Source organism: Hypanus sabinus, chromosome 2, assembly GCF_030144855.1.
Source record: "Hypanus sabinus isolate sHypSab1 chromosome 2, sHypSab1.hap1, whole genome shotgun sequence".
Classification (NCBI taxonomy): domain Eukaryota; kingdom Metazoa; phylum Chordata; class Chondrichthyes; order Myliobatiformes; family Dasyatidae; genus Hypanus; species Hypanus sabinus.
Window position 1 is genome coordinate 23,261,965 of NC_082707.1, and position 13,482 is coordinate 23,275,446.

Consider the following 13,482-nt stretch of genomic DNA (forward strand, 5'->3'; position numbering starts at 1 on the left):
CAGCAAACAGACATTCTCTTGGAGACCATCTCAGTACAGTCTCCCAAACTCAAAATGCATCGCGGTCTTATATCCTTAAGATCAGAGGTACTGCAGGCGATTCAATACAGGACCCAGGTAGTGTAGTGGTTAGCAGTACGCTTTACAGTACCAGCGAATCAGGTTTAATTCCTGCCGCTGTCTGTAAGGAGTTTGTACATTCTTCCCTGTGACTGTGGGTTTCCTCCTGGTGCTCATTTTCTCGCACTGTCCAAAGATCACCGGTTGGTAGGTTAATTGCTTGTTGTAAATTGTCCTATGATTTGCTTGGGTTAAATTGTGAGTGCTGGGCAATGCGGCTCGAAGGGTCCAAGGGCCTGTTTCGTGCTGTATCCCAATATTTAAATAAATAAAAAATAAACAAATTTCCATAGTTACAATGACATAATTTACTTCAACATTTTGTCAGGATCAGGTTTAACATCACAGGCATATGTCATGAAATTCGTTGTTTTGTAACAGCGGTGCAGTGCAAATGTGATAGGTAGTGCATTTTGAAGGGAAGAAGCTGTTCCTGAATCATTGAGTGTGTCTCTTCAGGTTCCTGTACCACCTCCTTGTTGGTAGCGATGAGAAGAGGACATGCCCTGGATGATGGGGATCTTTAGTGATGGGTGCCTTCTTTTTGAGGTATCACTCCTTGAAGGTGTTTGACCTTTGGGGTACATATTTAGTGGAAGCACATTGCAATTGATATAACTACTCTGAAGGTTCAAACAACTTTGCTGAGACAAACTAATTCACCCAGATGTTCTAAAAGCTTCTGAAGGCAGAGAACCCAGACACCCAAAATTAGTATTGTATGGGTTGACTCTTTTGAATATATAAATCTCTCAACTGTTGATAGATCAGTTATGCTTGTGACTATGTTTGATGTCAGTCTGGCCTGCAAGCTTCATTGAACTTGTATATTATGGTGCAAATAACTTAGTCCTTAGCTGTCTGCAGGCCATTTAACATAACCCCATTGTCTAATACAGAGGAGAATATCTTATAATCAGTCTGGTCATCTCTTAGTGACCAGCTCCTTGCTATGGGCCAGCTTTGTTCATGAAGTTGCCCTTTTAACTTCAAACTTCTTAATGCTTGTAAATTACATTAAGAACTGAAGACTAATTCTCATTTGATTTAATATCTGATATATTCATATAGTGGGTGTTGGGGTGGAGATGCATCTTTACCAAAGGAGGTAAAAGGTGCTCCTTCCCTCCGCTGACCTCCAGGCCATCCTTGGGCTAGGTATAGCACCTGCTTAGATCCCGATCAGTGCCGTGTAAAGCCATGCGAGCAGGTGGAGGATGATCATATGAGCAGCTGGTGTATACCGTGAGTCCTGTTTATGTGACAACTGATGCCAAAGAATCTCTAAAGAGTAACGGCTGGGGTCCCCTGTCTTGTAAAGACACTGCCCAGAAGAAGACAATGGCAAACCAGTTCTGTAGAAGAATTTGCCAAAAGCAGTCATGGTTATGGAGCCAGTATCGCCCATTGTCAAACGACACGGCTCATAATGATGATGATGATGATATTCACATAATTCATAACTTCTCAATAATTCCTAACAGTATTGTAGGTAAGCTAAAATTTGTAGTGGTATCTGAGAAGGTAAAATTATTAAATATGCAGATAGTCTTTTTTCTCTGTGTGGCATGAACCTATTTCGATGTGGTAGTTTTAGATAATCTGAAATTTGTAAATAGTTATCCAGTGTCCAGCAAGAGCTGCTGTTTGTGCAGTTTGTTGATTACCAGTGGACGATCTCCTTGAGACAAGTGTGAGGGGTGAAATTGTGTTTACTGCACTTGAGACCTTACAGTATACAATGCCCCTGGATTGTGGAAGTGCTATGCTGAAAACTAATTTGTTTTAATATTGTTGTCAGGTGAGCAACAATGAAATGGTTGCTCTGCAGCGAGATCCGAACAATCCTTATGACAGTAATGCAGTCCAAGTAAATAATGTGAACGGCATTCAGGTGGGACACATCAAACGGGAGTTGGCGACGCCCCTGGCCTTCATCTTAGATAATAAACTGGCCAGAGTAGAAGGGTGAGTAAGCATGAAATAAGAGATGAAGGCTGAGCTGCATCCAGTGTGCAGCAGTTGCTTTGAAACAAACCAAAACTGCTGAGAGACTAAGCACGGGGTTTAACACTGCATGATGCGTTTCACAAAGAACAGAGTTCTAAAGTTGAAGAAAGTATGTTCAATCCTTTATTGAATGATCTTGTAAGATTTAACTAATGAAATTAAACTAGTGATGTAATGAAATAAACAGTCTAAGAGTATTCAAACGTACTTAGGCCAAACGTTCCTAAACATATTTGACAGATGAACAGTTAATGAAAAATATCATCCACCGACTTACTCCCTATTCTGACCAGACTAAAACTAACTAAAGGCAAAGCATCAATACAAAACTACACTCCTCACTTCTACCACACCCCAACCCATGTGACAAATTAACTCCTAGTAAACACGCAGCAGAAAATACAATACAGATAGACAGAAAGTGGATACATGAGTCCAACAAGTTGTTCAGGGTGAACTTGTGAATTTTAGTAGCACTTTTTAAATACAGGCTATTCTGAACGTGGGACTAAGGTGTGGAATTTTCACAAATATCATATTGGTAGGTAAATTGCTCCTGATGTAGATAAGTGGTGGAATTAAGTAAAAGTAAATTTATTGTCAAAGTATGCATATATTACCATACACTAACTTGAGATTCACTTTCTTGCGTTTACAGGAAAATAATGAAATGCAATAGAATTTATGAAAAACTAAAAGGCTGACAAACAACCAATGTGCAAAAGAAGAAAAACTGTGCATATAAAAAAATAAATACTGAGCGCATGAGCTGTGGAATCCTTGAAAGTGTGTCTAATGGTTGTGGATTCCCTTCAAAGCTGTAGTGAGTGGAGCTATCCACACTGGGTCAGGAGCTGGATGGTGTAGGGTAATAACTATTCCTGAACCTGGTGGTGTGGCACCGAAGGCCTGACGGTGGTAGCAAGAAGAGAGCATGGCCTGAATGGTGTAATGGTTGCAAGGACTGGGATTTCTTTGCAAGGCATGTAGACCTGTAGATTTGTAATGACATCCTTTGGAGTAAGGGAATGTACTGGAAACGTAACCTCAAATGTTCCGATCTGTGATTCAGATTGTGCAACGAAGGTGGTGTGTAAGGAATCTTCCTGATTGAATTGACATTATAGATCCTTTTTTTCATTAAGACCATTGCATTTTTCCTAGAACTTACCTCTTTCTTTGAACATTATCAAAAATAATCTAACTCATCACTTTAAAATTATTCAAACCTGATGAATTGAAATAGCCAGTGACAGAATTATCAGGACAAAATTTTTATAGAGAACCTCTTTTGGAGAGCTTGATATTTTAGTGAAGGTGTTTTGTAGACACAAGCACACCTTAGATTGTCTCAACCGTTTGGCACATATCCTGAAGTCTGCGTATAAAACTTAAGAATAATGAAGTTTTGAAATTTGTTCCATCTTGTGCACCAGAGAATACTTTCCACCAACATGGCTTTAATGCAGATCTTGGAAGACCTTGGGTCCCATACCACCAGGTTCAGGAACAGTTATTACCCTTCAACTATCAGGCTCTTGAACTAACATGAATAACTTCTCTCATCTCAACTCTGAACAAGTTCCACAACCTACAGACTCAGTTTCAAAGATTCTACAACTTAAGTACAAAATTATTTATCATTTCTTCTTGGGCCCTTAGCTCCCAGTGGAGCATAGGCCATTAATCTAAAAACCGTAGACTTCCTGTCTCCATCATTCAAAATCAATAGTATGGCTGGAGTTTGTCAATATTTCTGTACTCCATTGTATCCACTGTGCAGGGGATTGCCGTATACAACTTCACCAGAGCCCTGCTGGCCGGCCTCACCCGTTTCCATCTCTCAAGACAGGGACGTAGGGTTGGACTTTGAGAGGCATTATTTATTTCTTTTTTTAATTATTTGCACAGATTGCCTTCTTTTGCACATTAGTTGTTTGTCAGTTTGTAAATCTTGAATTAAGAGGAACCAAATTGGCATTAACTTGTCAGTGGAAAAGAGATTGAGTTACTGATCTAGAGGAGTGTGACAGTCTGTGGCAGCAAATTGGTTGTCCGGTTAGCGTTCATTTGATTATCTCTTCCGTTGAAATGAATTGTGGGCAGTGTGGAGAGGATTCTTTATTAGATGTGAATGCTTAGGGAGAATCAAATTGAAATGCAAAATTTCTAATTTGGAGTAATCTAGAGTCTGGCAATAAATACACCAAGCTGCTCCTGTGGGAGTGCTTCATGTTTCCTTCTCCACATCAGCAGTTGTTTAAGCTGCAGGGTGGCAGCTTGCCTCCTTGATTTGTAGGCTCAGCGCTCGGTGTTATTATTTGTTTTGTGGAGCTCCTGTGGCGCCGACGTTTTGAAAAATACGACCTGGGACTTCCTGCTATGGAACGCAACTGATAAGTTAACGTTGGAGCGGTGGGCTTTGAGGGGAGGGAATGCTGCCAGCTCCATGCTGACTATCCCAGTGCTGCTGACCCCCTGTCACCAGAAGTGGAACTTGTATCATACAGCCACAAAGTCATACAATGTGGGTGACATTTGCTTCCAGTTTAGCTGTAAAACTGTGTGATTGGCTGTCTGTGCAGCTTTATTATCTGCAATAAGACTGGTGTAATTTCAGTCAATCACTGGTGATGTGCAGGATGGGGAATGGCTGTGAATCACTGCTTCTGTTGATTTCTTTCCCAACAGGGTTGTCCCCTATGGAGCTAACAACGTGTTCACCATGCCTGTGCAGCTTTCTTTCTGGGGCAAAGAAGAAAACCGCAGTGCCGTTCTGGATAGACTGAAGATGCACAACTTCAAACTGGCACCACCCAACAGAGGTCAGGTTCTGAAACGTTTTCCTCCCCCTTACCATTTAAGGTAGTGGTCACCAACTTTTTTTAAGCCCAAGATCCCCTACCTCAGCCATAGCCAAAGGCAAGATCGACCCCCAGATCGATTAGTTACACGCATGCGCACCGGGACAGAAGAGACCGGAAGTAAAACCCCACAACCCGGAAGTAGACATAATGTATAAACACCGGGGGTACCCACCTTTTTTTGCACCATGGACCGGTTTAATATTGACAATATTCTTGTCGACCGGCCGATGGGAGGTGAGGTGTTAAACACGACTGGAATGTAGCGATACTCGAAGCAGGTTCCTTATGCCCAGTTTATTCTGCAATGTAGTTTTAGTGGCTCTCTGCACTTAGCTTCTCTCCACTTGCCTACGTTTTTTCTGCTCAAAAAACTCAGCGGTTTTGTCTTTAAGTGCGGGGTGCTTGGACTTAGGGTACCGAAGCAGTTTTGAGAGCTTAATTGCCTCATTAGACAGCCTCCGCCACCAGACACCGTGGCCAGGTGCAGCTGGTCATGGGTGGGGTGTCAGGGCTGGAGTCCCTGTGCCGGAGCCACGGCGGTTCCAGTCGGGAGAGAGCTACCGAACGAGGAGTGCGACAGGGCACCCACCAACCCCCCTTGTAGGGTCTATTGGCCGACAAAAATTTGTTTCGGTAGGTCGCAGCGTGGTAGCTGCTCTGGTACTTACGGAACCTTGAGCTCGAATTAGATCGTCTGCGAATATTTTAACACTGGGTTCCCCACGAACATTCGGTGTGGTGAACAGATTTAGAGGCGGCGCCCATCTGTCCGCGCTCCAGGCCGGTAGCAACGGCACTTCTCGCCGGCTGCCCGAGGCGAACCAGTGATCCCTGGCGCAAGGGTATCACCGCGTTTAGGCGACTGACGACCTCGCGTGCGTTCAAGTTCAACAGCGGGTGTGACAGGGAATGAGGAAAGGTGCAGCTGACTCGTAATGTTTCCTCGCGGCCCGGCGGTTGGGGGACCACTGAATTACACTGTGTAAACATTGCAGATGCTGTGGTCGAATCAACATGTACAAACAAGCTGGGTGAACTCAGCAGTCAGCAGGTTGACTGCTCACTTCAACAGATGCTGCCCAACCTGCTGAGTTCATCCAGCTTGTTTGTACGTGTTGAATTACACTGTGTAGTGCGGGGGAGCTACACGCATGCGCACTGGGCAGAAAGAACGGAACTAAAACCCAGCAACCCGGAAACAATCCCTCAACAGTATTTGTGCATTTATTTTAGATTTTTTTTTTCGGGATCTACTGGGAAAGTCTCAAAGATCGACCATTCGATCACGATCGATGGGTTGGCGACCACTGATTTAAGGCATCAAGTTAGTGGGTTGAAGAGCCTGTTCTTTGTTATTAAAGGTACTCCCAGCCCTTCTGGATGTTCCTGCAGTTCTGCTCCAGCAAGGAACATCAACTTGCAACTCTACTACATCACAGCCACTTTATAGCAGTGAGGGATTTTTGAAACGGAGGCACTGTTGCGACTGTGGCAGCCAGTTTGCACGAAGCCGACCCCCTTAAATCAATTTGCTTTTCTTGATTGTTGCTCAGGTCAGTGGGCTTGTTCTGGAAAAGCTCTAAGATCATTTAGTTGGAGATGAGGATAAGTCCATAAGATTTAGGAGCAGAATTAGACCATTGGACCCATTGAGTTTGATCCACCATTCCGTCATGGCTGATTTATTATCCCTCTCAAACCCCCTTCTCCCCGCAACCTTTGACACCCTTACTAATCAAGAACCTAACAAGCAGTGCTTTAAATATACTCAATGATTTGGCCTCCACAGCTGTTTGTGGCAGTGAATTCCACAGATTTTCTACCTGCTGGGTAAGGAAATTTCTCCTCATCTCCATTCTAAATGGATGTCCCTGTATTCTGAGGCTGTGCCCTTTCCAGGATTTGGTGAGAAGTTTGGCACTCCTTTAGTAATCCGCTGATGAGCTAACCTAGGTTTTCAGCATTGTGGTGATACCCACATCTCAATGAAGTAGTGGCTCAGCAAGCCAGCTCATTGCCGTATTATCAACAAGGAGTGGGTGATTAAAGGAGACACAAGAGACTGCAGATGCTGAAATGTTGAGCAGCTCTCAAAGTGCTCAACTAAGAGGTTCAGGCACATCTGTGGAGGAAAATGGACAGTTGACGTCTCGGGTCAAGACGCTGCACCTGGACTGGACTGGACCGAAATGTCCACTCTCCATTTCCCTCCACAGATGCTACCTGACTCGCTGTTTGCTGATCAGCAGTTAAATGCTGGCTCAGCCTATGATGGCTATATCCCTTTAATGAATATTTAAAAAAATAGTTATACCTTAAACACGAGGGATTACCTTTACTGGGTTTGATTTCTTGAACTGCTTGAGTTCAACAATTTTCAGTCTTGTGTGGCTTCGCTAACTGTAAGGTATAAGAGCAGAATTATTCGACCAGTTGAATCTGCTCGGTGATTCTCTGGGTGAAAGGTGAAATGTTTAATGGGAACATGATGGGTGCTTCTTCACTCAGGGTGGTGAAGGTGTGTAACAAGCTTCCATCAGGAGTGATGGATGTCGGTTCGATTTCAACATTTAAGAGAAATTTGGATAAGTACATGGATGGGAGGGGTATGGAGGTGCTATGGTCTCGGCACGGGTTGATGGGACAAAGCAGAATAACTGTTCAGCACAGACTAGATGGGCTGAGGGGTCTGTTTCAGAGTAAGAATGGTCTATGTCATGACTAAATCTAGTCTCCTGCCTTCTTCTTGCAATCTTTGATACTCTTACTAATTTAAAAACCTTATCAACTTGCCAATTTAAATATATCCAGTGATACGGCCTCCATGGTCGTCTGTGGCAATGAATTCCACAAATTCACTACCCTTTAGCAAATGAAAATTTTCTTTATCTTTGTTCAAAAAAGGAATACCCTTGTATTCTGTAGCTGTTTCCTCTGGTTTTTGACCCTCACACTATTGAAAACTTCTTCTCCACATCCACTCTATCTAGGCCTTTCAATATTCATTATGTTTCAGTGAGGTCCTCTCTCATTCGTCTAAACTCCAGTGTACAGACCCAGATCCATCAAATACTCTTTGTATGTTAACCCTTTCAGTCCCTCCTCTGGACACTCTCCAATGCCAGTGTATCCTTCCTTGGAAACTGCTAACAATACTCCAAATGTGGTCTGACCAATGCTTTATGAAGCCTCAATGTTATATCTTTGCTTTTATATTCGTCCTCTCGAAATGAACACTAACCTTGCATTTGCCTTCCTTTCAACTGACTAACACTGTGACATAGCCTCCTGTGCTTTATCATTCTGCTCCAGACACTCTGCTCACTTCAATAAATCTTTTCTTCAAAGTTAACACTCTATAAAATCACTGTCTTCTGAATTCCAGTGTATAGGCCTAGATCTATCAAACACTCTTTGTATGTCTTCTGATGTTAATTCATCTCCCTTGAATGCATCTTCCTCCCTTCTCTACTTATATGACCAGTGTTTGGAATGATAGGCAACTCGGAGTTTTGTAACAATTGAAGTGGTGCAGTTTTATATTTAGTTGTTGCAGATGAATGTCGAGCAGTGCAACAGTGCTGATGTTTTTTTATAGGCAGTGGAATTGCTGAAGGGTGGCCTGGAACAGGATCTGCAAGAGCTGGTCCAAGCTACAAAGCCCCTGTGCACACTGCTGTTCAGATGACAGCGGAACAGGTAAGGGTTAATTTTTAAACGCTCAGTTGCAAATGTGGAATTTGTCGTGCCACTTTCATGGAAAGTCCGGGAGTCAAAGCTTGATGACCGAAACCCTTTTTGTCCAGAATTTGTTTGATTAATGGAATTTAAATGTATCATTCCAAATCAATAGATTATTATTCCAATGGATTGCTAATTGAAACATATTGATTGTAACTGATCCCACTATTGCCTTGACAACCACTCTGTATAAAATTAAAAGAACCTTTTTCACTCAGATCCCCTTTGATATTCCATCTCCTCTTTCCAAAATTTCATACTTTTGGTACTCCAGCCATGCGAAAAATTATTCTGTCTATCCTATTTATGTCCATCATAACTGAATGTAATTCTATCAGGTCATATCCCTCAGCCTCCTTCATTCCAGTGATTTGTCTTTATTGGTCTTTTATTTGCTGCTCAATGCTAGAATTCTCTTTTGCAGCTAAAGAATGAATTTGACAAGATTTTTGAAGATCTGAAAGAGCATGATAAGACTCGGGAAATGGAACCAGCTAAGGTGAAGTGAGCCACAATGAATGTAATTGGGTGAAACTACAAAAATCTTTTGAGCTCCTGTGAAGCACCGTGGAATATCTCACCACACTAAACAGCTGTTTTTTGGACTCTGGTCTTAAGTAATCAGTCTAACGCAAGGGTCGGCAACCCGCGGCTCCGGAGCCGCATGCGGCTCTTTGATCTCTGTGCTGCGGCTCCCCGTAGTTTGTTAGTTTTTGAAATGTAATTCGAAATTTGAAGATTATGGTGATCTTGTACAATCTAAAAACGTTGTGGAGACCCCATTTCCTGGCACATCCGAACCGGCTCACAATTAGCCACCGTTCCGGCTAAGGGTGATAGCCTACGGCGGTTTGTGAGTACGTGTCTTTTGGCGCATCCGCGCCCACGGGGACGGGTTGAGGGAGGCTTTAAATCAAGGCTGTTTAGTTCGAATAAAGTTACCTTTGACTGCAGTGTCTTTATTTTAGCGCTGCGTGTAGCGCTACACCGCTACAACGTGTTTTTTATCGCTATTAATATACGTCACCACTGCCAATGCCTGACACCTGCCAGTGCGCGCTTTCTTTTAATTCTTCGATCCAGGGTAGGCTACCTATGGAGTAACTTTCAACCCAACGTCTTTTTTACGGAGTTCAAAATGTTTTTGTTGCATGCAGAAATGTAATTTCGTTTTCTCTGCAGGAGTTCATCAATTTCATAAATGCAACACATTATAGTTTGTTTATACATAGCATAAAGGCAAAAAAAACCGTTGTATGCATTGTTATTTCATTTTAAGTGTCAAACGGGTTTTGTGGCTCCCAGTGTTTTCTTTTCTGTGGGAAATGGGTCCATATTGGCTCTTTCAGTGGTAAATGTTGCCGACCCCTGGTCTAACGGAATTTAGTCCTAGAATTTGGCTCATGGCCCTAAATAGGGATTGTTTTTTTTCTGGGTGGACAATATTGGGACAGCACTAGGAGTTGGTATTTGGTATTCAGAATTAGATTCAGAATCAGATTTAATATCACTGGCATATGTCGTAAAATCTTTTGTTTGCATGGATGTAACAAGAGATAACAGAAGAACTTACTTAGCTGGGAAGCTCTTAAATCATCAGAATATCAATCAATTAATCCAACAGAATCTAGAATTAGTAAATTGGTTTATTATTGTACTGTGGTATGGTGAGACATTTTGTTTTTCAAGCTATCTGTACTGATTTCATCACTTCAGGACTTCAAGGTTGTCCAAGGCAAACATAGTAAGAGAACGCAGAGCATAAGGTTACAGCAACAGGAAAAGTGTTGTGCCGGCAGACATTAATGTGTCAGGTACGGTAACTGTGAGGTCAAGAGTCTATCTCATCATACGAGAGGTCCGTTCAATAGTTATAAAACAGCAGGACAGAAGCTGTCTCTGAGCTTCGTGGTACATGCTTGTAGGCTTTTATATCTGTCTGATAGAAGGAGGGAGAGGAGTCTGTGGCAGGAGAGGTCTTTGATTATGTTGGCTGCTTTACTGAATCTGCGAGAAGTGTAGTCAGCATATAAAACATAATTGTAATCAAGCTTTATGGTGTTCTATTTGCATTACGTCTGAAATAAGATGGAAGCGATTGGTATTCTTACAGTTTTGGAAAGCATTTGGTTTTATGCCACTCTAAAGGTAATTGTGGAAATCAAAGGCCCTTTGGTGTAGAATGTGAGATGTTGGTGTTGCTTGCTAATAGGAAGCAAGAGAGTGGTCATTAATGTGTCTTGTTTGGCAGGGTGTAGTGGGTGGTGTGCCACACATTTGGTAAGGGGACCTCTTTGTATCAGTGACGTGGATGAAGATGCCAGAAGTATGGGTGTTAAGTTTGCTGTTGATACCAAGATAGAGAGGGAAGTTGGTTGCAAAGAAGACATCAGGGGGTGACAGAGATACAAATATAAGCAAAGATCAGGCAATTGATAGATAATGTGTCAAAATGTTTATTTGACTGGATTTTTAAAGCGAGAGTTACGCACACTATATGCTGGAGGAAGTTAGCATGTATGGAGACGAATAAAGAGACGACGTTTTGGGTCATCATGACTTCTCCATAGGTGTTGCCAAGTTCCACCAGCATTTTGTGTGTGTTACTCTGGATTTCCAGCATCTGCAGAATCTCTTGTGTTTATCATAGGATGAAAGATTGTGGAGTTCAGAGATGCTGAGGGATCTGTTTGTCTTTTACTGCATGGTTCACAAAAGACAAGAATCAGGTTTAGGAAAAGGTGGGAAAGCTCACTGGATTCTGTTGTTTATTAAGAAAGGAACTGAACACAGGAAAAGGGAGGTTCTCCCTGCTTATATCAGATACTGGTGAGCGGATACCTGGAGTGCTGTGAGGGATGCAAATGTTAGATTGATAGCCAGAGTGAGTGAGTTGTGTTGTGAGGTCATGCTTCAGCTTACATTCATTGGAGCTTAGAGTTTATAAGGAGATTTGATTAAAACATACAAGATACTGAAGGGAATGGGGACGAAGAAGGTGTTTCGTCGAGGGAGTATCTAGAAATATGTGTCAGTGTTTAAATATTGTTGATGAGCATGGGCCAAATCCTTCTTGTTTTTACACATTGATAAGGGATGTGTTTGATCAGCGTGTGAGGACACAGTGGGCTTCCACTTCATCCCTCATATTCATTAACAAGTGTGCCTGATGTCTGTGTGCCAAAGTCACTGGAATGCCATAGGCCTCTTACTCAGAGGCGAGAGCCAAATCTGACTAGTAGTAGTAGTGCAATCACTCAGGTTAAGTGAGATGTTCTCTAGCAAACACGAGGAAATCTGCAGATGCTGGAAATTCAAACAACAACACAAAATGCTGGTGGAACATAGCAGGCCAGGCAGCATCTATAGGGAGAAGCGCTGTCGACGTTTCGGGCCGAGACCCTTCGTCCTGATGAAGGGTCTCGGCCCGAAATGTCGACAGCGCTTCTCCCTATAGATGCTGCCTGGCCTGCTGTGTTCCATCAGCATTTTGTGTGTGTTGTTGAGATGTTCTCTAAATAGGTTGTCTATTGGTAGGTGTAGAAGCCAATCCAAGATCCACATATTCAGTGGTGGCTGTGGTTAGTGTTTGGGTCATCTCGTTGTTCAGTCTCTTCTTTTGCAGCTGCGGCTTGTTCCCAGTGACACAACACAGATTGTTCTCATGTAACACAGCTCCCTCTTGAACAGATTTCTTCCAGGAGTATCTTGAGTGCAGTGTCTTCCCAGTCTTTAGATGTAATGTTGAATTTCTTCAGGCTGATCTTGATGTTATCTTTGAAGCACTTCCTTTGCCCACTAGGGGCTCGCTGACCGCCCTTCAAGTGGGAGTAAAAGATCTGACTGGCTGTTTGATAGATGTCCCTAAGACTTTTGCACAGTACTGTATTTGTCAACAAGAACTGGAGAGCAGTTTGTAAATCTGACAGGAGCAAAAGATGCTGGGAATGGAGAGAATGGAGCTCCCACCTGGGGCAGTTGGGAAAGAAGGAGCGTCAGGGATGGGTGAAGATGCACTCAGCCCTAAAACACCAGACAAGGTCACTCGATTCCAAAGAATTGGACTATTGATCATTACAGAATGTCTCTCTGGTGCTTCCTGCTCCCTCCCTTCACCTTTTCCCAACCATGATTTCCCTTTCCCTACCCCTTTCCCATTCCCAGTCCATGATAGAGATGTATATCAGAATCAGATCTATCATAATTCACATACTTAATGAAAGTTTGTTTTTGTGGCAGCAATACAGTGCAATACATAAAATTGCAACAGTACTGTGCAAAGGTTTTAAACACCCTAGCTATGTATATGTGCCTAAGACTTTTGCCCAGTACTGTACATAGTTGCTCTCTGTGGAGAGTGGGAAACTGTGATTTTAGACAGTTATTTGTAAAGATGTAATTGCAGGCTGTGACTTGTAGATGGTACTGTTCACAAGCTCACCAACAGTGTTGACTAAAAAGTCTGCAGGATGATAATCCTGTCTGTACTGCTGCAACTGGCAATTTACTGCCATTCTGAAAATACTTGGATTGCTTTTTAAACAGTGCACCTACTGGTGTATTACATGAAATTTTGTGAAATTACTGTTTCATTTTCACTCGCTGCTACTTTTCAATGCAGACGCATTAGGGCTCATGTTGCGGATGGCACAAGTTGCTTTTTTCAAACTTTCCCATCTGTGCGTTCAGTTGGCTGGATGTCAGAGAGTCCAGAGCAAAAGGCTTCCCAAGAAAGAGACTGAGG

General features: G+C 42.7%; 1 protein-coding gene across 2 annotated transcripts in view; it reads left to right on the forward strand.

The window, feature by feature from the left end:
• Window positions 1-13,482, forward strand: part of hltf (helicase-like transcription factor) — a 73,910-nt gene that overhangs the window by 3,193 nt on the left and 57,235 nt on the right. For both annotated transcript variants that reach the window (XM_059993339.1, XM_059993346.1), the window contains exons 3-6: window positions 1,922-2,088; window positions 4,822-4,955; window positions 8,596-8,696; window positions 9,163-9,237. In XM_059993339.1, coding sequence (XP_059849322.1) covers window positions 1,922-2,088; window positions 4,822-4,955; window positions 8,596-8,696; window positions 9,163-9,237 — 477 coding nt within the window. The remainder of the gene's footprint in view (window positions 1-1,921; window positions 2,089-4,821; window positions 4,956-8,595; window positions 8,697-9,162; window positions 9,238-13,482) is intronic.